Source organism: Phycomyces blakesleeanus (genome assembly GCF_001638985.1).
Source record: "Phycomyces blakesleeanus NRRL 1555(-) unplaced genomic scaffold PHYBLscaffold_11, whole genome shotgun sequence".
NCBI lineage: Eukaryota > Fungi > Mucoromycota > Mucoromycetes > Mucorales > Phycomycetaceae > Phycomyces > Phycomyces blakesleeanus.
Genome location: NW_017265144.1, coordinates 1,327,392 through 1,349,912, shown reverse-complemented (window position 1 = coordinate 1,349,912; position 22,521 = coordinate 1,327,392). Strand labels below are relative to the sequence as shown.

The 22,521-nt window shown below is 37.3% G+C and overlaps 7 protein-coding genes across 7 annotated transcripts; 4 read left to right on the top strand and 3 right to left on the bottom strand.

The window, feature by feature from the left end:
* Window positions 1-3,395: 3,395 nt before the first annotated feature.
* PHYBLDRAFT_145910 (hypothetical protein) lies at window positions 3,396-5,854 on the top strand (the record flags this gene model as incomplete). The annotated part of the gene is made up of 4 exons (XM_018431560.1): window positions 3,396-5,118; window positions 5,177-5,408; window positions 5,456-5,718; window positions 5,769-5,854. 4 exons carry the CDS (start codon window positions 3,396-3,398, stop codon window positions 5,852-5,854), a joined length of 2,304 nt encoding a protein of 767 aa, XP_018291560.1.
* A 31-nt stretch (window positions 5,855-5,885) lies between these two features.
* PHYBLDRAFT_145909 (hypothetical protein) lies at window positions 5,886-6,292 on the bottom strand (the record flags this gene model as incomplete). Its single annotated transcript, XM_018431559.1, has 2 exons — window positions 5,886-6,043; window positions 6,079-6,292. The coding sequence occupies 2 exons, from the start codon at window positions 6,290-6,292 to the stop codon at window positions 5,886-5,888; spliced, it is 372 nt and encodes a 123-aa protein (XP_018291559.1).
* A 293-nt stretch (window positions 6,293-6,585) lies between these two features.
* Window positions 6,586-8,933, top strand: PHYBLDRAFT_145908 (hypothetical protein; the record flags this gene model as incomplete). The annotated part of the gene is made up of 6 exons (XM_018431558.1): window positions 6,586-6,735; window positions 6,838-7,062; window positions 7,650-7,733; window positions 7,815-8,090; window positions 8,176-8,258; window positions 8,735-8,933. 6 exons carry the CDS (start codon window positions 6,586-6,588, stop codon window positions 8,931-8,933), a joined length of 1,017 nt encoding a protein of 338 aa, XP_018291558.1.
* A 3,828-nt stretch (window positions 8,934-12,761) lies between these two features.
* Window positions 12,762-13,604, top strand: PHYBLDRAFT_168867 (hypothetical protein; the record flags this gene model as incomplete). Its single annotated transcript, XM_018435952.1, has 3 exons — window positions 12,762-12,953; window positions 13,027-13,127; window positions 13,199-13,604. 3 exons carry the CDS (start codon window positions 12,762-12,764, stop codon window positions 13,602-13,604), a joined length of 699 nt encoding a protein of 232 aa, XP_018291557.1.
* Window positions 13,605-13,648: 44 nt separating this feature from the next.
* Window positions 13,649-15,929, bottom strand: PHYBLDRAFT_181568 (hypothetical protein; the record flags this gene model as incomplete). Its single annotated transcript, XM_018438494.1, has 6 exons — window positions 13,649-13,898; window positions 13,992-14,359; window positions 14,433-14,609; window positions 14,688-15,174; window positions 15,232-15,544; window positions 15,611-15,929. 6 exons carry the CDS (start codon window positions 15,927-15,929, stop codon window positions 13,739-13,741), a joined length of 1,824 nt encoding a protein of 607 aa, XP_018291556.1. The 3' UTR covers window positions 13,649-13,738.
* Window positions 15,930-17,018: 1,089 nt separating this feature from the next.
* PHYBLDRAFT_181567 (hypothetical protein) lies at window positions 17,019-19,060 on the top strand (the record flags this gene model as incomplete). The annotated part of the gene is made up of 4 exons (XM_018438493.1): window positions 17,019-17,036; window positions 17,110-17,627; window positions 18,240-18,725; window positions 18,848-19,060. The coding sequence occupies exons 2-4, from the start codon at window positions 17,166-17,168 to the stop codon at window positions 19,058-19,060; spliced, it is 1,161 nt and encodes a 386-aa protein (XP_018291555.1). The 5' UTR covers window positions 17,019-17,036; window positions 17,110-17,165.
* A 698-nt stretch (window positions 19,061-19,758) lies between these two features.
* On the bottom strand, window positions 19,759-21,173 carry PHYBLDRAFT_133889 (hypothetical protein; the record flags this gene model as incomplete). The annotated part of the gene is made up of 7 exons (XM_018429601.1): window positions 19,759-19,951; window positions 20,020-20,211; window positions 20,265-20,474; window positions 20,547-20,601; window positions 20,671-20,784; window positions 20,880-21,021; window positions 21,111-21,173. 7 exons carry the CDS (start codon window positions 21,171-21,173, stop codon window positions 19,759-19,761), a joined length of 969 nt encoding a protein of 322 aa, XP_018291554.1.
* Between the last annotated feature and the right edge of the window lie 1,348 nt (window positions 21,174-22,521).

Sequence of the window (22,521 nt, the reverse complement as noted above, 5' to 3'; positions counted from 1 at the left end):
TAAATTGATTTTTTTTTATATATAGTCGGAGCACAAAATGAAAGTTTTGATTTTGCAAAATATATAGTTTGAAAAAAAAATATAACTTTTGGAGTGGAAATCCTGTATTATTGGCTGGTGCTTAAACTACCGCTATATCCAACAGTCAACATCCAAAGCTGGTGAAACCCCCTAATATTAACATTCGGGTTATTTTTATCACATGGGCATGTTTCATATCAATATTTCTTTAGGGCATACATCTCTAATTTTTTATAAAGAACTCTTTACGTAGCTAGAGTAATATTAAGGCTTAAGAAGACCTAATGCTTGGCCTTATACAAAACAATTTAATATCTGTATGTTACTCTGGTTATTTATATATTTAATACAAAGATACTCCCGCAGTAATTTATTTAGCCCTGTGGTGTAAATAGATTATTTGCCTTTTTTATACTTCCTTAACAAATTTAGGCATTTTTAGAGTAGTTGATATCTCCACGAGTTCGCATTTGTTTTTGTTGAGACAAGTATTTACGGACCCGTATTTATGTTCTACACAGCTTTACTTAATAGGCTAAAAAGAAAATTTTCCAGACTTTTTTTCAGTTGTCCTGTGAGTAAAAGTGGGTATCGAAAATGGACTTTTTTGGTGCAAATAGCCCGATTGATAGTGAATTAAGATTTTATAAAGTGAAAATGTGGGATGTTTTGGTCAATATTTGAGCAATCGATATCAGAAAATGTTGATAAGGTGGATCTTGATGTGTCTAACCAGGTTACTTATAGTCATAGAGCCTATTAGCTTTATGAATAGTGATTTATAGCTGATTTTCGGTGTAGAATTTGCCAATTTGATCAAAAGCATCATTTTCGTTGATAGTTAAATTTTTATCCAAATAGCACATTCGAGTATTTAGCAGTTGTAGCCTTGCTGCTACGAAATAAACCTATCTGAAAAAAGCAAATTGGGCAATTAGTCCCAATGACTTCCCTTTTTTCTTTTGCTTTGATATATTGCTTGGAACTGTTTATAATCAATTTGATATACAAACGGAATACGTTACTATTATAACTTAACAAGTCAGCATTCATAATTTATATCTCAAGACAGCAATCTTAGACAACTAGGACACAGACATTAATATACGGTTAATTAAATAGCAGCTGCCTCTCAAAAGATAAATATATATAAGAGACTCAAGGGACAATAATTTGTATTTTATATGCCTTTAAATACTGATAAAAAGATAAACCCATTAAAGTCTAATATATTATGTGTGTGGGTGTCTATACACTTATATAGCGATATTTGAGATAGATCCTCGATGTTCTCTACAAATATCAGCTATCAGGATGGATTATTTGTACTTTATTCTTTGCACATAAACCTCGTTAATGAAATACATTTAATGTAATATTGTTAGCTTATAACATTTTGAGCTATATTATTTTATTGCTACAAGTTTATAGTACAAAAGCTTTAACATATTTAAACCGAATGATTGAGAGACTATTCTGGGGATCTCTTTTTCAGAAGAAGAAGAAGAAGAGAAAAATATTGCATAGTTCTTGTAAGCAATATATATTCTAAGATACTAACATTATCATTTATGCGCAAAACAGCTTTGTAATATCTCTAGCTTTCACACACAGGTTCTTTTTGATCAAATAGGCTGTTTTTAGTGATTTTGATTCAATAAACTAATATTTGCACGATAAAAATATCTAATGATATGATGTCTGATACAAGCAGCTCTCAATATAATCATATTGCTGAAAACATTAATATTACTCTCATTATATCAAAGAAATAGGACTAATTAGCAGGGAGCAGACGAAAAAGCTAAAAGAAGAAGAATAATAATTATTGTTTCATAAATACAATGGGACTATTACTTGGGTATCTAGTCCATACTTCCCTTCACTTTCTCTCTTTTAAACACAAATATACATAAAAGATATACTATTTTCTATTTTTTTTAAAAGAATAATAGCACCGGATTCTTTGTCTCTGGATTACACAGATCAATATCCTTCGGAATGTAAACTTGATTTGATACAGACGAAGTGTGAAAATGGTGGTAAAATATATCACACTCGTTATATTCCTCTCACCCACAAATCTCATTGGTGAATAATGGAGGGTGCAAACTTGGCAGCAGGATTTTATTACAAAGTAGCAAGACTCAGCTTATTCGACTACGAAAGCGTCACTTCAAGTCATCGAAAGTTTTTTTTTACGTGTTAGCAATAAAGAGTCTGTAGGATTCATTGTAGGTTAGTTCCTCTATCTCCCATAACATCACTATGTTACGATTGGCTGATACGCTTTACACAGCAGCACATCCAACAACAACAAAAATTGCCTGGGCCTAATATTAAACTGTAGTACTACGGTTGGGGTTTATAAGTGGTCTGGCATTTTGTTGACAAAAAACGGTCTCATGAGAGCTGTTAATATTTATATGTGTATTGAATATAACAAGGAAGAGGGAAAGCATCCGATAGTCAATATGACTTTTTACTACTTTGGTACATGTTTTCTCTTTCTATTGGTTATAATTTATATTAACCTGTAATCGTGTAACTGTTATACAACGGAAGGGACAGCCAATAAGAAACAGTCATTAGATAACAAAAACCAACTTTCTTGTAAAGTAAATCAAAAGAGAATAAATCAAAGTAAAGAAGTAAAGAAGTAAAGAAGTAAAGAAGTAAAGAAGTAAAGAAGTAAAGAAGTAAAGAAGTAAAGAAAGACTTTGGTTTTGATCGGTTGTAGTAACAACTCTAAAGACAGAGTACAAGCTTCAATAACGGCAATTTTCAGGTTACTCTAAGCTGGTCTGTGCACTTCTTGTTCCAACAGAAGAAAATTTTCATTTCATTTCATTTTATTTTTTCGGGGGTTTAATCAACACAATATAAATAAAATAAAGTAAAATAGAATAGAATAAAATAGAATAAAATAACATATTCAAGAAGAGCGTATTAAACATATAATGAAGCCCTTTTACAATAGTAAAGTACAGACCTCTTGGTACTTGGACTTGGTGTTGATGTGAATCTATAGAAGCTTATCACAGTGTAAAAGCGTTAAATAGACATGAACCGGTTGGTTGTTCTTTTTGTGTGTGTGGTAATCCTCAGAGGACGTGCGGTACCTGTATTGATCATCATGTGAAAATATACAGGCTGCCTGGTAGTTGTTTGGGGGGGGGGAGACAATTCTTATCTACACATACCTATGTGTGTCAAGTTGATAAAGGCGTATAGACAAATATATTGGTAGCCTAGAGTGTGATGTCAGCGCGACTACCATCAGAAAACAAAAAAAAAACATATACATACCTCAGTTATTCCCACCTGCCCTGCTTTTTTCTCTTTCGCACTTTGTTTATACATCATTACTCTCAATGAATTCCAAAGTTTACAACGCTCTCTGCGCAGCCTTCGCGCTCGCTTACCTACTCGCCCCAGCGCTCCTATTCATCCCTGTGATGCTATTGGAAGCTTCTCCTTTGCCCTCTGCATTTTGCATGGCCAAACCTGCAAGAAGACGCCCCTCCATGGCGGGAGTGGGTGCAACCCCATCTCTTGACGTGAGACCAAACGGCGAGAATCGAGTCGAAGCTCACGATACTGTGATGCGTCAGACAATCCTTGGCCTTGTGTCAAACTGGGTAGGCTCTTTGTGGTCTACTGGTTCACGAACAACGGGAGAACCCTCAGGTAGCTTGTTGAGTGAGCGCCACGGAGGTATCCCAGGTCATATGTCCGTCGATGATTCCTCTTTGGAGGAGGAAGACGTTGTTTGTGTAGGAGAGTCTAGCGTGTTCTTTGGAGTAGGGCTTCGGGAATATATTCCACACCTCCTTCCCTTGGATGAGTTGGAGCGTGGCATTGATACAATGGTGTTCCCAGTTGACGGCGTAGCTGGTACCTGTGGGGAAACCCATGCTGATCTCGACGAGGGTGTGTCGAGTGAGCTTGTAGATATATGCGATGAAGCTGAGGTCAGCGTACGACTCAAATTCATCTGTGAAAGATTTTTCTCAGAGGGTTTTGCAAATCCAAGACTCCCTACAAGATTCCTTGACGCGATGTTGGAAGAGGAGCTCAACGACTCTGAAAACAAAGGTCATTGCGACTCATTGACTGAAGTCGCTGAACCAGAGTGCGGTTTGGTTCCAAAGCCAGTCGAGGAGACTTTTGTCTTTGAACAAGAGTCCGTTCAAACCCCATCGGGTTTGAATAATGCTGGCTTGAAGGATCCAAAGCCAAAGTTTGGGACAGTAGAAGGTCTTGATGAGGCGTTCGCTTTATCTTCTTGGCAGTCAGTGAATGGTTTTTTTGGCGAATGTCTCTCCACAGGACTTCCCACACCGATGGAGATTGACGATGACCTGGCTTGGAGTGAAGTCGTAGAAGTCGAAAATCCCATGGAGATTGATGATGATGTTGTCGAGGTAGTGGTGCCTAACGCTATTTGTGGCGAAAAGCTCGTGGCCCACACCTGCAATCCGACGGTTGACGATTTGCAGCACGTCTCCCAGTCTGCAAAGAAGGATTGCAATGCGAACAAGATCCCAACCTGTGTCCCGCAGCAGGTTGTAGACGACAAGATGGAACACGACATGACACGATTGGATGCGCCCATCGCTGTTACTGCGCTGAAGCCTCAGAGTCGCGGTACCAAAAAGTCAGGTGGACTGAAAAAGGGCGGAGAGTCACTTCCTGCGTCTGTGTCTGGTCTGCTCGCCGACGGGGCAAAGAAGGTTGGAGAGTGCACTCCTGCGGTTCTAGGACCAAAGGGCCATTCAAAGACAGCCAAGCCCGCCAGTCAGAGTGGAAAGAAGAAGGCTAAGGACACCGAGGTTGCAACAACGACCGAGAAAGCCTCTGGCTTTCGCGAGAAGCAGCCAAAGGAAACCAAAGCCGAGACTAAGGTCTCCATGGCTGCAAAGTTGAAAGCGCTGGCTTCCGGCGCTCATATGGAGCAGCCAAAGGATCCCAAGGTTGAATCTTCCACCAGCGTTGGGAAACCCAAACGTTCTCTTGTCAAGGGCAAGAAATCGGCAAAGTCTTTCGATGCGCCAACAAACAACGGTTTGTCGGCCGCCGAATTCCAGGCAAAGGGTTTCTAAAATGCCAAAGATTCGGTGCCAGTGAAGCCTACTCCTCGTGCTACATCCAGTAGCAAGAAGAGAAAGCCTAGTTGTGCTTAGCTTTTGGGTTCCATCGGTTGACTTTGGACCTAATTGTGAACGAATGTTGGTCAAGAAACAAAATTTTGCTTTGGCTTGGTTTCTAAAGCCTGGTACTGCATCCAGCAGTAGAAAGGTGGTGGAAACAAGAATATGGCTTCCAGGAAATCCCCAGACAGATAACTCAAGAATGACAATGGCTGTAGTCACCCCCTTTGACATGTAAGCTTTTCTGCGTTGGTGCCGCTGACTCAGGGAGGGTTGGGTAGGCAAAGAGGAACAAGCAAAGTACGCCACAGCGTAATTCAAGTCATGAACCGGTTCAAAGGTCTGCACATTAAGATGCGATCTGTACGCTTCACCAAGCGGACATCTTGTCGGTCGGTTGGCCCTGGAGCCAAGCCGATGCGGTCGGAACCAAAGGTCGATCCTGAAGCTTCTGGTAAGCTTTATGGTGACACTGGAATTCCCAGACCTTTCACAGTACTTTTCCTTGGGACTATCTGCGTGGTGATTCACGTTGGGTCACTTGGTTAAGCTGTAAGGGTAGCCTCTTTTACGTTCGGTTCCTACTGCTTTCAGATTCAAAGGACTGGATTATCGTTTCCCTCTGGGATCGACACCATGCTCCGCCTGTTAGCTTGGTTCTGAGTCTTGGCTTGGCATAGACAGTATAAAGAGAAGGTAGATTGTGGAGGTTTACATATGAGTGTAACCTATGGTGGTACTAGACTGGTTTTCAATCCTGTTTGCCTCTGGTATTTGCCGTTTGTATACATTCGAGGGTGGTGCTTGCACTGCTGTAGGGTTGGCTTGAACTTTTTGTTCGTAGGGTTCTTGTTGACTTCCTCTCAGGTCTGAGGCCGAGATCTGTGAGTGGTGGTTTCTGTACGAGTAGGGCTTCCGGAGTCCTTGATTCTAGGCCGTTTTTGGGCCACGGTGGTCCTGTTGGCTGGTCTGGTCTGGTTGGCTAGATTTCCGGTATTTTTCTGGAGATTGCGGTTGGCTGGGTCTCTGGCCTGTTCGGTACCTGGGTTCTGGGTCTTTGTAGCTTGAGTTTTGTGCTTAAGCCAGGGAGAATGAATACTGTGGGGCACGGTGTTCATTATGTAGTCATGTCTGGCCGAATGGGTTTTGCTTCCTTTCCGGATTCTTTCTTGGGGTCCTTGGAAGGCTATTGTCAGTCCCCTACTTTTTTCTGGTGAGTTCCTGAAGATTCACCGATAGGCTCGGAAAGGTCCTTTTGGACTTTGAGCTGGCTACACCATAGATTGTAGAAAATCTATTGCTGTGGGGTAGACAGTCCCAAGAGGTTTTGGAAAACGAGCCAAGAACATCTGATTTCTATCCAGATTGGCGAGTTTTTTTTCCACACAGACATGACGGTATATCAGTCACTATGATTGCTACTAGTCCTTGTGTCCGGACTCAAATGATGCATACACACGCATGTCCAGACATCCGCAGCTACTTTGAGATGGCAAAACCAAAATTCATCTGCGTAAAAGGATATGCTTCTAGGACTGATCAATTAGGTATCAGTGACTTTGTCAGTCGAACCAAGATAAACTGATTATACAAGAAATTGTCACTGAAGATATAGCGTGGAATTCGCCGATGGTTTCAAGCATCACGCATAACCTGTGGTTAGAGTCCTAGCCACCCTCATTCGAGGAGGTCTCTGATTGATATGGTCTGGTTTATTTACCAGACCAAGCAGGGTGAGCTAGAAATTGTCACCAAAAAAGGCAGGTTACAGTTAGCGACTGGAAATGCGTATAGTCAAGAAACCAAGACCCGAGTCGAAGGGCATTTACGTACACTTTCAGTTGTGAAGGAGAAGCAAGGTTACTTTCGACGGACCTATCCAATCCAGGTCGAGACAAGTGCTTAAAAGCCATGCATTTATGTATATATATAATTTCACGAAAAATTGGGTCCAGTATCAAAGCAAAATTGAACATAAGCATGAAAAAAGTGATATCAACCATCCAAGCATTCAAGCATTCAAACATTCAAACTTTTAAACATTTAAACCGTCAAGTACAAAAGGTTAAAATCAAGTAGGCTGACCCAGAGTCTCGCCATCTCGCTGGGTTGACCAAAAAGCACATGAAGAGTTTCGACTAGGATATGGTTACAACAAGAATAAGTTCCTCATCATCATTCAAGACTATTGGCTCAGGACTACAAGAAGGTATTTGAGATGACCGGGGTTATATTATGGGCCGAGAACACTAGCAGGAACAAGTAGAGGCCCCCAGTAGTAAACGACAGAGCTCAAGGCAGAAGCAATGTGAACCACAAAGCAAGCAATAAGGCAATTTTTCAAGGGTTGTTTTTGTCTCTGGATTTCTTTGTCAGAGATAATATCAACCATTAGTCCGTTTATCCAGAAGATAAGTACTATTTATATACAATATGTCTCGGTACTAATTATATGATATTTTTTCATCTTCTCAGGGCCGCCCTGTGACAGGGCTCGCAATAATACAACCCTTTAGAGAATACCAGAGAGAGCTTGTGAGCGTTGGACTTTACCAAAAGGTAAAGCTGCTCGGTACGCTAGTCGTACCTTTTCTCCCCTCAAAATATTGTACATTGCATTGTATGCCTGTATATATTTAGGGTTCTTGGTGTGGTAAGCCAAGATCTGGTAGCTCCTCTGCCATTCGGTGGTCAAACCCTTTTGTGGTTGACCCCATCGCTGCAAGTTGGCACATTGTTTCTACTGGAAGCTTGGTTGTTTACTGCGGGTGGTTTCGTATACCTCCTGCTGGTGGTCAAGGCCCATTCCGCCCGGTCATCGAAGAGCATTTTGCAGTCCCGAGCCCATCTCTTCAGATGATGATACATATTCCAAGATCCATTCCTTTGCTTACAAAACAAATTCTATCAATTAAGGTATGTTCTTTTGGTCTTTCAAACCTGCCTCATATGTAAATATGCTCCTCGTTTTCTCACTCATTTTTCTCTTTATCTTTTTAAGTCATATTCGGCCTTATCAACTCCAATAATGTGGAAAATTCCGAAGCCTGAATCCTGTGCAAGTATGACAGCATCAAGAACCAAGTCAAGCAAGAAAAATATAAAAAAGATACAAAAAAAATACAAAAAATAAGATACGAAAAAAAGCAAAAAAAAAAAGAAAAAAATTATATTCACAATTATCTCTCTATCTCAAGTCGAAACTCATAGACTAACAGAATCCCTGAAATGGTCAAGCCACGGTTTGCTTATATGTCCAAGTCCAATTCCAAGTCTTGTCCAAGCCCAAGTCCAAATGTCCAAACACTCTCTAAGTACTGTTATAGTACTAGTAATAGCACACACAAGTATACAAGTGGAGAAGTACACATACATGCACACAAACACATACAATTTCTATTTTTCTATTTCTTTCTTATACACACACACACACACACACACACACAAATACACACACACAAATACACACACACATACACATAGTCATAGTCATAGTCATAGTCATAGTCATACAAACATACATATACACACTTATATACATACATATATACATACAAAAGTAGAGGCGCATTTCTATACAAGTCCAAAATCTGGGTTGTATCTCCAAGTCTCAAGGCCAAGTCGATTTCCAAGAAGGGGTCCAATGCAAAATTCCAAAAGCAAGTTCCAAAAGAAAAACCAAAAACCAAATCCGAGGCCTATACTAAGTCCTCCTCTCCAAAAGGATCAAAAGAAATCCAAACTCGAGGCCTATACTAAGTCCTGTAAAAAAACGGGCATATACTAAGTCCTCCTCTCCAAAAGGATCAAAAGAAATCCGAACTCGAGGCATATACTAAGTCCTCCACTCCAAAAGGATCAAAAGAAATCCGACCCTGAGGCCTATACTAAGTCCTGTCCAAAAACCACACAGGCATATACTAAGCCCTCCTCTCTCTAAAAAAAAGCAAAAAAAAGCAAAAAAAAAAAACAAAAAAAAACAAAAAAGAACAAAAAAAAAGAACAAAAAAAAAGAACAAAAAAAAAGCAAAAAAAAAAGATGAACAAACCGGAAGAACTGCATTGGAACCTGGACCTGGATTGAAGCAAAGCTGCGAACTGGAACAAGACTCTGGATTAGGACAAGGTATGAAATCCCCTTATATACATACAAAGCAAATGAAGTCTTTGAACAAAAACAAAAAAAAATGCTCAAAAAAAGAAGCTCAAAAAAAAAACAGAAAGAGCAAAAAGAGCAATACCAAAACCCCCTTCTCTTATTACTATTATGTGAAATTGACTGGACAAAAAAAAAGAAGTAAAAAAAAATCAAAAAAAAAATCAAAATCAAAAATCAAAATCAAAATCAAAAAGTCCAAATTATCCCCTTTACTATGTGTGCTGTGTTCGGACAAAAAAAAATTAAAAAAAAAATCAAAAAAAAATCAAAAAGTCCAAATTATCCCCTTTATTATGTGTGCTGTGTTTGGACAAAAAAAAAAAGCAAAAAAAAAAAAAAAAAAAAAAAAGTCCAAATTATCTTTTTTATTCTCTTCAATATCAAAATCATCCTCTTATTACTATTCCGTGAAATTGACTGGACAAAAAAAAAAGAATCAAAAAAAGAATCAAAAAAACAAAAAAAACAAAAAGTCCAAATTATCCCCTTTATTATTTTTCAATACCAAAATCCTCCTCCTCCTCCTATCACTCTTAGCTTATATTGACTGGACAAAAAAAAAGAAGAAAAAAAAACGGACAAAAAAAAAGATCAAAAGAAAAATCAAATGGACCAAGGAAAAAAAACCGACTGGACTGGACTGGACTGAAGTAGCATGAACTTGACCATCTTATATTATATTATATTTAATTTATATTTATATTTATATTTATATTTATATTTATATTTCCTTTATAAAAATCTTTGAATAATAAATTTTCCCTCATGTCTTTGACATCATATTTATATTTTCCGTCTCTCTTTTTTTTGGTGTCATATATGGAGTTTACTGTTAGAAAGCTCAAAGAAAGATGGACTTTGGAAATAATTTAAGCATGGAAAAATGTAAGATTTTAGTGTGGCTCGTTTTTCTTAATAGCACTCATAGCAAAAAATGTAAACCAGTGATCTTGGAATATTGAACGCCTTTACAGACTTAAACTTTAAGTCTATGACTGGTGTTTCTTTTGTTCTTTTTCATTTGTCTATTAAAAATATTAATAATAATACGTTAAATCAATAAAGGGAATTCTTGAGTATCTTAACATATTTTAATTATTTAATAGAAGTAATTTACAAAAGTGTTAAACCTGTTTAAAAATCATCTCCTTTCGATAATAAGTACTAAAAATTATATTATAAATAAAGTTAAATAGAGAAATTATTGTAATTATCTAATATACTTATACATATCTCCCTTGACTTTCTCAGTATCATTGCTGTCTTTTATGGACCATTTGAGTGTTGTTGTTGTTAAGTTTTTGAAAACATTGGAGAGGATATCAAATTGTGTGGACAAGTTTGAATTATGTGCTCATAATATATAAAAGAATAAACTAAAATATTATAGCAGACAAGGTGGTTATAGGGTGGTCAAAAATGCTCCAGAAAATATATTGGCTGCTATAATACAGGCCGAATTTTAGCAGCACCAGATAACTGAAAACAAAATCATTGTAAATATGCTAAGCTATGGCTGTGAGAAAAACAATCTAAAAACAAAAGACAATTATAACACGCCATGACATGCCATGCCATACCTCAACTTGCTGAAATCTAAGCTTAAATTGTTTTACTCTTCACAACCCCAGTCTCTGTGAGATGGGAGTATTAGTATTTTTAACGGCGCTGTACACAGGTTAACAAGTGATCGAATCCATAGGCGCCTTGTGTAGATCATTTGTATGTAAATGGTGACCATGCTCTTCTTCTTAATCATGTCGCACCCATTAATTTGTATGATTAAAGGTGTGGTAAAAGGTATTTTTGTTACCACTAGTGGTAAAGAGTTTTCTTGCTATTAAAAAGTAAATCGATTTTATAAAAGTGCTCCAAAATTAATATATAAAATTTCCCCCACTTTTTCTTTAATTTTTCTTTGTATTACTTATCAGAAAACTTTGCTATATCAAATTACCTTATTTAAGTGTGTAATAGATTGTTCTTTTTATCTTTTTCCCTTTTTGTAGACCAGAATACGATACGTATTTATTTTTCGGGGTTTCTAGGTTCAAGAACATGATATGGAGACAAACATGACATCGCTTTCTTGCCAATTCTACCCTGCTTCAGTACTCTAACTTCCTCTGCCACGCCACCCCTCCAATAGCTGAAGCCTACGGAATTTATATAGGCCTGCTACAAGTCTTAAGTTGAACAATTAGCAAAATATGGGAAGCACATTTTCGTCTGTCTGGTCTTTGACGAAATATCTTTCATGCCAAGCTGTATAACAGTCATCATTGCACTAAAAATCCGAACTATAGAAGCGGAAGAAGTACTTGCCGACTTATAGCTACCAAACCTTTCATGTTTTCAAACTACCGAATAAACAATACATAGAATTCCCTTTTTTGTAGATGTTTCTTTATGTCTCCACATTTGTAACTGTAACATGATACCGTACATAAATTGCCGCGATATTCATTTAGATATTACATAAATCCAATACGATTAGTAATCCTTGTGTTTGCCCTCGTTTTTTATAAAACTCCCAGAGTGGTTACTTGGTAGTACATTATAATTACAATCAAAGCTCGCTTTTGGGGATTTTATTTCAAGATTCTTTGTCTGTTCCCTGCTAATTATTTCTATATTGAGCACCGAGTTTGTTTCCTATAGTAATGAAATAAAGTAAATAAAACTGTTGCTTAATATTTTAAAAAACGAGGTAAACTACTAATTTTCTTTGATATATATTGACCTATTTGTTGAAAGCTCTGTTCTTAGGTGTCAGGTACTAAAGTATCAAAACATTACCCAAGTTCTGTAATATATTTTGTTTCTGTAAAAACAAGTACTTTATAATTCATTCTTTAGCAATAAAATCCTATAGCTATATGTGATAAATCTTGTTATATACTATATATTCAATTTATTGCTTAATAAATATTCTTTCTTATAGATAGAACTCTTTATTTATATATTTTAATACAAGTTCTTTCTCATAATTGAAGCATTATTGTTGCTGTTATACACAGTTAAATATCTCAATGTAAAGAATTAAGGATAAACTTCCTTAGATAAAATATTACAAAGCTTATTAGAACAATGGTGGCTACATACTAGTTGTAATATTCCTAAAAAAAGGCGGAGTAAGATATAACACTCAATTTAGGTATATTACCGATGGCAGTACAACTTACTTATTTTGTAATCTCAATGATACGCCACAACCAGCCCAATCCTGACATAACAGCCGTGGTAAGAAAAAGAGTAAAGCAATGGTCATTACTTTTGAAGTTCAGATTGATTATTAATCAATGGAGCCTCACATAATTCTGAGTAGGGACTTCAATGGGTAAGACACTGGATAAGCAGCTGGTATAAATACCAGGCAATTAATAATGTCAAAAACACACTTTTAAAAGTATAACAATTTATTTGCAATGACCAAGACTTTTGTTATTACTGGTGCTTCTCGTGGACTTGGCCTGGAATTTGTAAAGCAGTTGAAATCCAAGGGTCATACACTATTCGCTTGCGTTCGCAACCCTAATAGTTCCAGTGAGCTCCAAGCTCTTGCTGGCCAGAATGTACATGTCATTGAACTTGACACAATTAATACAGAATCTGTTGCTGTAAGTGCTGGAAAATATAAAGTAGTTGTAGAACTTGCTTAAATTTACAAGTTATTTGATGGACTTATAATAGGCTGCAGCCCAAAAGATTGCCGAGCTTTCTCCTAATGGAATTGACGTTCTTATAAACAATTCTGGTATTATTGCTGATAGGAATGACACCGTTGAGACCAGGTATGTTTAATTGTTATACACATAAATACAAGAATAAAAAACCTGACTAAAATAAAAATATTATATTTAAGTTCTGGCAAAAGTTACTTGAGCGTGTTTGAGACCAATGTGGTTGGAACATCCAATGTTACTCAAGCCATTTTGCCTTTGCTGCGCAAGGGAACTGATCGTCGTATAATTAACATTTCCTCCGACTTCGGTTCAATCGCTTCTACCGAAGTTGCCACAGTGCCTTCCTACCGTATCTCCAAGGCTGCTGAAAACATGCTCACCAAATTGTTTGCCAATCATTTAAAGGACGAGAGCTTCGTTGTCGTTTCTATTCATCCTGGTTGGGTCCAAACTGACATGGGAGGTAGCGACGCCACACTCACTACACCTCAATCAATTGGAGGTATCCTCAACCAAGTCGAGAAACTTACAACAAAAGACAACGGAACTTTCATTGACTTCCAAGGAGCTTCCTTGCCTTGGTAGAAGAAAAATAAATCGATACACATTGTATTAGAAATAAACACTATACATAGCAAATATTTATTTTCTTTTATTTTTATTTTTATTTTTCGTCTGTAATATATAATTTTATGAGCCATTTAAAGAGTGTTATTTATTTATGCTCGAGTGCCACGGATTTTTTCGAGAAGAGTAACAGCCTCAAGTGCTTTCTTCTCCAAAGCACGAGGGTTGTTAATCAAATATACAAGCTCATCTTGCTTCAGCTCCAAGAGCATACCAGTAACTTTACCAGCAAGGTTCGGGTATTTAGCATGCCTAACATCAAAAAGAATGAAAAAGAAAGTGAAATATCAATATATCTTTTTTATGCACATATAGTTTGGAATGTATTTACTAATGTATACTTACACCACCCTGTAAATGCGCTCTCCGAGCGTTTGTCTTTGGGCTTCGGGAGCCATAGCTGAAAGTATAGCTACAGTCAACTGCTGGGTCACTTGATTGGGTGTAGACTTTTCTTGGGGTTGAACTGACTGAACCGACTGGACTGGCTGAGTTGGTTGGACTGACTGAACTGGCAGAGTAGGAACAATAGGAGCTGGAGGATTGCTGACTATCTGGGATTGGATGGGATCCACAGTAGGGGTAGTGGAGACAGGATGCGACCATCTAGGAGGTCTTGGTGCACCCATCATAGGTTGTGAGTAAGGGTTATTGGGGTTACCTCCATAATACACGGGGCTGTTTGAAATATAGGTAGTAGGAGGTACGAACGGCTACAAAAATAATCGTAAGTAGTTTAGATGTATGTATTATAACCATATCTAAATATTTCACTACTAATATTACCTGTTGAATTTGCTGTCTTTGCGCCTCAAGCTGGCTACGACGATCATCTTTCTTTTGGGCCAATGCGACATAGATGGGCTTTGAAGAGAGCATACATCCGTTCATCTCAGCGACAGCTCTTGTGGCATCATCAGCGGAGGTAAAGCAAACAAATCCAAATCCCTTGGATACTCCCGTCTAAAGACCAGTTAGTCAAACACATACATACACACGTATATATATATATATGTAAGGAGTCATTAAACCCAAGTCTACCTTCTCATCCTTCATGATTTTCGCACTGGTAATTGGGCCATACTTTAAGAACTCATCGCGCAAAATATCATCATCAACATCGTCACACAAGTTTTTGACATAAAGATTAACGCCTTGGTATTTAGCTAGCTTATCTAGCCTGGCTTGTTCGTGCTGTTTGCGAAGTTCATCCTCACGTTCAGACTTTTTTTGTGCTCTGCAAACAAATAAACGTTTGTTGAGATATAATGTGTCGTGCATCTGCTGAACAGCCTTCTCGGCGTCTTCATGATTCTCATAATTGATAAAGCCATATCCTTTAGAAACACCAAAGTCATCACGCTGGATTGCAAGGGACAAGATGGGACCGAATTTTCCAAATTCTTCTTGGAGCTCTTCGTCTTTAATGTCAGGTACCAGGTTCTTTACATATATATTGGTGAACTGTTGCTTGACTTCTTCAACTTTTGTCTCGCGCTCCCTCTTTGATATATAATGACCAACATAACTATCACACAATAAATAAATTATTTATGTCGTATTGATTGATAAAAAAATAACTTACATGACCTTTCCGTATAGAGTTAAGCCATTCACATTTGAAATAGCATTATCAGCAGCTTGCTCAGTCTCATAATGAACAAAGCCATAGCCTTTAGATACATCGCTCTCATCTGTTACTACTTTACAGGAAAGAATGTTGCCGTATTTGGCAAATGTATCATGAAGTTCCTTTGTGCCAACAGTAGCATCAAGGTTTTTTACAAATACGTTTCCACTTCCAGCCTTCCGTTTTGATGGATCTCTTTGAGACCACATAATACGACAAGGCTTTCCTTTTATAGTTGTGTAATTTAAAGCACTGAGAGCCTTTTCGCCTAAAATATTTCGTGTATTTTAAGTACTCGTAATAAAATCTATCTCAGGAAAGAAAAGGCTTATACCATCAGCCTGGGTCTTGAAGTTCACGTATGCATAACCCAAGCTACGACGAGTGATCGCATCTCTACATATGCGAACACTTTCAATAGGGCTGACTTTGCTAAATACTTCAAACAAAGTGGCTTCCTGGACGGATGGATCGAGTTCACCAACATAGAGAGACGATGAGCTAGGAGTGAATGTAGATGTGCTTGTGCGTCGAGCCTCTCCCGATGCAGCCTGAGCTGCTGCTATTCCCCTTTGTTGCTCTAGAGAAAGGGCTCGTGGACCAGAAGTCTCGTAAGAGTAGCTGGCTCGAGTAGGAGAGGTAAAGCTCGACATGGTACAAGTCAAAGATGCTAAACAAGTCAATCAGTTGTACACACAAAGTTTTCGTTCAATTGCATAGTCGTGACTGGCATTTACAAGGAGAGAAAATGATGTCTTTAATGAATTGATAGATTGTATAGCTAACAAAAATAGGTTGGCCGACTAAAAAAAAATTGGTCCAATAAAAAAAAAATTGGGATACTCTCTTCAAAGTGAATAGGACAAGCAAAATGGAATATCTTTTCTTTATTTAAGTAATATTCACTTTCAGTTTTTGTAATCCTTTTTCACAATTTAGACATCTTTGCTAGAACGATAAAGAATGGTTTATCCAACTTTGACAGTCTTCTTTGCTGACATGTATGGATGCGTTAAAGATACGTTCGCTGATCTTGGTGTTTTGTCTGACTAAAGATGGATCGTAGTTGACGACATTCTTTAACTTGGGCCAAAACTCCTCAATGGGGTCTAAGAATGGAGAGTATGGTGCCAAAAGGACTAGATATCCTCGCTGCACCGCCTAATCATTAACTAAATTTGACTTTCTGGCAATCTAGGAGTTAACTTCGATACGTCTTTTGATGACAGTCGGTGTGGACAGACTAAAAGTTCAAAAAAAAGGGCAAAAAAAAGGACAAAAGTAATAATTAAAACTCTCGCCCAATAATATGACTTATGTTGCTCTTTTTTGCCCTTTTTTGAACTTTTAGTCTGTCCACACCAAATATATTCATCGTATGCACTAACTTTACTACTTTGTCCCCACACTTTGTGTTCATCTCTCTCTCTCCAGGCCCTTAACTCCTATTATTTTAAGAGCTATAGTTCATATCTAAGCAACTTAAGAATGAAATACTGTCTCATACGAAAAACAAATCCTGTGTATTCAATTAATAGCAGTTTGCGTCCTAAATTTAGACTTGACAATAAAGAAATAATAATTAGGCACATATGCACTATATCAATAGCCAGTTATGCAAAAGATCATAAGAAGTTGTTGTCATTAGATTGTGACGCAATCTGGTTTGATATCTTACTATTTATTGACCCGCTTATGCGTAGCATATTTCTCCCTTTCTTTCTCCTAATTATACTCCCACATTTTGACAGCACCAACCGGTAAGTAATCCCCATCCACTATTTTTTGCAAAGTACAAAAGAGAATCTTTATACAAATATTCTGTATCCTTAGGGACCAGATAGAATTATTTCATGCGGGCAAAAAGGTTTCTCTGAATGGAGTAGAAGATGGCTGGCACCCACAGCCTGGAACAGATACTGTATATGATTACGAGCCTTAGGGAGGTCATTATTAATAGACAGACGGCGTTGGGCCATCATTTGACATTGATGTTCGAGTTTTTGCCTAAGACTCATACGGAAAGCCTCTTTCTGAGCAGGGTGCGAGGACAAAGGGAACCCAAAGTATTGGGCGGCTTCTCCCTAGTTACGATCGTGTCTGCAACAAATATCGGCAGTATCCAGGACGGAACCTCAGTCAGGCATGCCACACTTGTTCCAGAAATTGTCTGTTCATCTCATGCAATACAGACATCTATTAAGAGATCCCAAGCTCAACTGCTTGAATTGAAACGGAAATTCGAAGAATGGGAAGATATGGCTCTCACCTACACTTCCATTACCACATATTCTGCATCGTCACCTTCTCTATATCAAATGGGTTTTCCGTTTGTTTTGCAGTTCAAGGCAGTCAGAATCGAACAAGGAGGGGAGCCTATGGACTGGAAATTATGTATGAAAAAAGAAAGCAAAAATGGTTTACTTTTAAGTTATAAAAATATCAATACTTTAAAAAATCAGCATGAAATTTGAAAAATCACAACAAAGAAAGAAATAAATAGCGTTTTTTTTTGTTCTCTTTCATATTGTCCTTTACTTTTTTTTAATTAAAGCATGAACATTAGCGAAAGTCAAGTCGTTCCTATTATTGTCCAATCTTACATGGATTGGGAAAGGCCTGCGGCTATAGTAGCAGAGGGAAAATTGATAGAAAAACAAAAGGAGTCTAATACGAAAGAAACTTCGACAGTTGTTTCAAAAGCAAGGGGGTCTTAAATAACAAAAAACGAGCCAAAAGTTGTGAACCTAGTCAATTCGATGCAAGGATTTAAGCATATGTCTATTAGAGAAGCAGTTTCTAAAGTTGGACTGTCAAAGTCAAAAGCGGCACGCAAAATCAAAGAATAGAACGAATTGATAAGTGGCTCTGACCAAGGAGATATTCCTGACACCTTCAACAGCAAGGAACACAAAGGTCAAAAAGAAATTTTTCAGTACATACATACTGTGTTTATTTTTTAGTTGTTCATTAACGAGCCAACCCTAACGGTAGAAGCTGTTACAGATCAACTTTGTGGGACTTTTAAGGACATTCAAATTACTTCAAGGTCAATAGCAACTCATATGAAAAACAAGTTCCGTCTCACTTATAAGCGTATTGTGCCACAGTACTTTGCACTAGATAGCAAAAAATATGTTATCAAAAGACATATCGAAGTTAGCTCCTGGATTTCCAGAAAGTTAGATTTCTTTAATGATTGTGTGTTTATTGATGAAACCGGATTTAACAGGAACATGTACACCTCATATGGATGGAGTGTGGTGTGGACTCCCTGTAAGATCAAAGTTGAAACAAAGGGACCGAATGTGAGCATATTAGGGGCTATTTCTAAAGACGGAATTATAACTCTTTCACGAAAGAAAATCATCACTACAGCTGTAGCTGGAAAAATACAGCAATTGGGCGATACTCGAGTTATAAAGAAGAAGAATAAAAAGGCACAACTGGTAATGCTTTTCTAGAATTTGTAGAACAAGTTCTCACCACAATTGATACGGGTGGTATGAAATACAAGTATTTGGTGCTTGATAATGCATCCATACGCGAGTCAAATTTAGTTAATGATTAGGTGGTGCAGCGAGGATATCTAGTCCTTTTGGCACCATACTCTCCATTCTTAGACCCCATTGAGGAGTTTTGGCCCAAGTTAAAGAATGTCGTCAACTACGATCCATCTTTAGTCAGACAAAACACCAAGATCAGCGAACGTATCTTTAACGCATCCATACATGTCAGCAAAGAAGACTGTCAAAGTTGGATAAACCATTCTTTATCGTTCTAGCAAAGATGTCTAAATTGTGAAAAAGGATTACAAAAACTGAAAGTGAATATTACTTAAATAAAGAAAAGATATTCCATTTTGCTTGTCCTATTCACTTTGAAGAGAGTATCCCAATTTTATTTTATGTCAGCTGTAATGGGTTTGACCAAAAGGTCTAATCAAAAATTCCTCCTGTGCCACCTTTCACATTCTTAATTACGTCTCTATTTTTTCTCTTTTCCTTGCCCTTTACCAAGTTCCGTCGTACGAGTTGCTTGTAATTTTGCTTATTTCCTTGGCTTCGTAGTGCCTGAGATACACGATCTTTGATGGCATCATCATCCAAGGATGACTTCTTCTTTTTTGGCTTGGGTTTAATATCACGATGTGCTTTGAAGTCTCTGTTATTTGTTGCCTGGGGAGCATCATCCTTATCATCTTCACTTTCATCCGAGTTTTCGGAATCCTCTACTTCCTCCTCCTCCTCTTCTTCTTCCTCTTCCACTTCAGGCTCGGTATTTCCAAGTCTTAAACTACGCATTTGTGCTTGGACCTTATCTTCCTCTGTGAGTGCAGGCTCTGCCTTTTCCTCTTCCTCTTCCTCTTCCTCCTCATCTTCCTCTTCAGAATCGACTTCTTCTCCTTCATCACCGGACTCAGCCTTGAACTCTTCTTGGAACTAAAATAATACAAAATTAATTTTAAGATGACTTTATTGTCTAAATTTGTTTTCCTAGACTTACTTGTTCTAGTTCTTTTTGCATCTTTTTGGTGAAGCCACTTGCGGCTACCTGAACATCTAAGCTGAATTCTCTGTTGACATCGAGTTTAAACTTGGGATATAAAACACTTTCGTAACCAAAACGACGTCGGAAGAATGTACGGATACAGTCAACATCACGGTCAAAGTAACTAATTTTTTTAAGAAAAAGTTTAAGTTTATCAGTTAATGCACAATAAACTCTATTGATATTACTTACTATTCGGCATTAATATGAGAGGTAGAAACCATTTGGGGGAAATCGATGAGAACAGGTTCGCCATTGCTTCGGATCAAAATGTTGAATTCGTTGAAATCACCGTGGATCAAACCGTACTGAGCCAATTTAACAATCATATTCATCAACTCTGAATACAGCTTTCCGGGGTTTCCGACCTCATCCACTTGTCGCCTACATTGAAAGTTAGGGTATTTGTCAAAATTGTTTTATATCCTAATACTTACAGAGGAAAAGCATCAATGAGCTCCATAACAACACAATGTCTGCTGTAATCAATTGGCTCAGGGACGGGGAAGCCGTTTTCATGAAGCACCTTCATAAATGCAAACTCTTTCATTGCTGCAAGACGAGACATGTACATCCACGAAGCCGACTTTCGGTTCTGAAGATAATCTCTCTTTGATTTGATAGTACGGAAGGACATACGACCAAGTCTAAGATAATCGCCCAGTTTGCTTAGTTTCATACTCTCTGCCCTTATTATATTGTGTTATCATTTTTTATACCTTTGCAACTTCAATACATGCTGATTGTCCTCTTCATCGGCAACTAGATAAATATCTAATGATATGATAAATAATAAGTTAGTTTAGTTATATTTCCAGATTTGATGTTAAATGTTAGGCTTACCTGACTCCTTTCCAACACCGATTTGATTACCAACAGAGTAGACGGTACCTCTCTTGGCAAAAGTTTTCAAAGCGAGGTAATCGTATCCACCATAAGTTAGTCTATAGCCGTCATCTTTAATAATAATATACATATGAGTATAATATATATATATATATATATTAGTTAAGGTTCTATTGTTTTTTTTTTAGTTTGTTAACAATGCTTACAGCTAGAATTCTGGACTCGGGCAATTAGCTTTGTCTTTGCTAAATCTCCAACGATCTTGTGACTACCACCAGTTCTGAGTTGCGCAATCTGAGCAATTAGAGAAGTAGGTACTACTTCATGGTTCTTAGATCCCATCTCGACCTGTCAAGAAAAAAAAAGTTGATAATGTAAGCATGTCTAGCTTTTTTTTAAAAAAAGAAAAGGAAGTCTCAGTTTAGTTGAATGTTTACCGCAGTCAAGACTCGGAATTCGTCCGAAGACATGTATCGAAGTGCCTTTGCATCGAGCTTCATTGTATAAACTGATTAAAGTTGGCTGACTTGCTGTTGCTCTTTTTTTGTCTGCAAAAATGCAGAACAATGGGACTGCTTACTCGGAAAGACTGTCACAACAATCCTATTGTTCGGTTCTGGTGATGCATTTTCAAAACCTGTGCTTCTAACTTGATCAATTTTTGATTATATGTACATGCCAAACTGTACATAATTAAGGGTTGAATGAGTAAATCATACTTTCAGTCTCTTGATAGACTTTGATTGATATTGCAATAATTTTTTTTGAGAGGACTTCTTGTACGGCAATTAGTATCACTTATCTTTATTTTATTTTCGTAAATGTCTTTGAAATAGTTTATTAAATGTTTAAATATTAGAATTCAATAGCGTTCAAGTTGAATTGGGGGTTTATTCTGTGCCAAATATTCTGTCAAATTAATTTTTAATGTAAGGGGAGAGTAGTTGACCAACATAGATAGCTTCTACGAGCGACAAAAAGTTTCCCCTCACTGCCCTTTGACAGAATGACTACTCCTTTTTATTTTATTTTTACTTGGGAGGTGAGAAAGTGACTAGATTATATCAAGGTTCTTCTATACATGATTTTCACAAGAAGTGTTCCCAATAAATTATAAAATAAAGTTTCAGGCCATTCATTATTGGATTTGGTTTTTTCTTTTAGTATTATGCTCATTAGATCGCATAAATCTTATTTGAATTTCCAAGAGTTGGTAAATTAAACAAACAAATTACGCAAATTGACTTGTGAATACTTCTGTTAAAGGTATATACCAGTTGATGTTCTTTAGAACATACTTTTTTGTTCGTTTGAATTCTACGACTAATTGATATTTCATGCTAATATAACTATACTAAATTTTCTCCTGCCTGTTTGACGAAGAAATTTGTGCAGAAAGACTTGGTTTCTAGAGAAATGCCTAGGTAGATTTGTAATTTATTTTTGCCACGCTACAGTAAATCAAATTATAACCCCTTTGTTTCTTTTTTATACTTTGTATACGGCATATGCCTACTTTATTTTCAGGTACAGGTTTCAATAGAATCGAGAACTATATTTGATCATCGCAAACCTGCGAGGATCGAATGATATACTGCACAAATAAAGCACATACTAAATAAATAAGCAATTTATAGTCACCAATATGTATTTGACAATATTATGGTCCCTATATAAATTCTGCCTGCAGTATAACATATTGATGGAATCCAAACTCTAGATTTTGATCCAAGTATTCACACAAAAATCAAAGGATCTTTAATGTAGAGTGGCGTCAGCGACTCTCAGAACCAATGGCAACATATCCCTCAAGATTATCAAACAAACAAAAAACAACCAAACAACCAA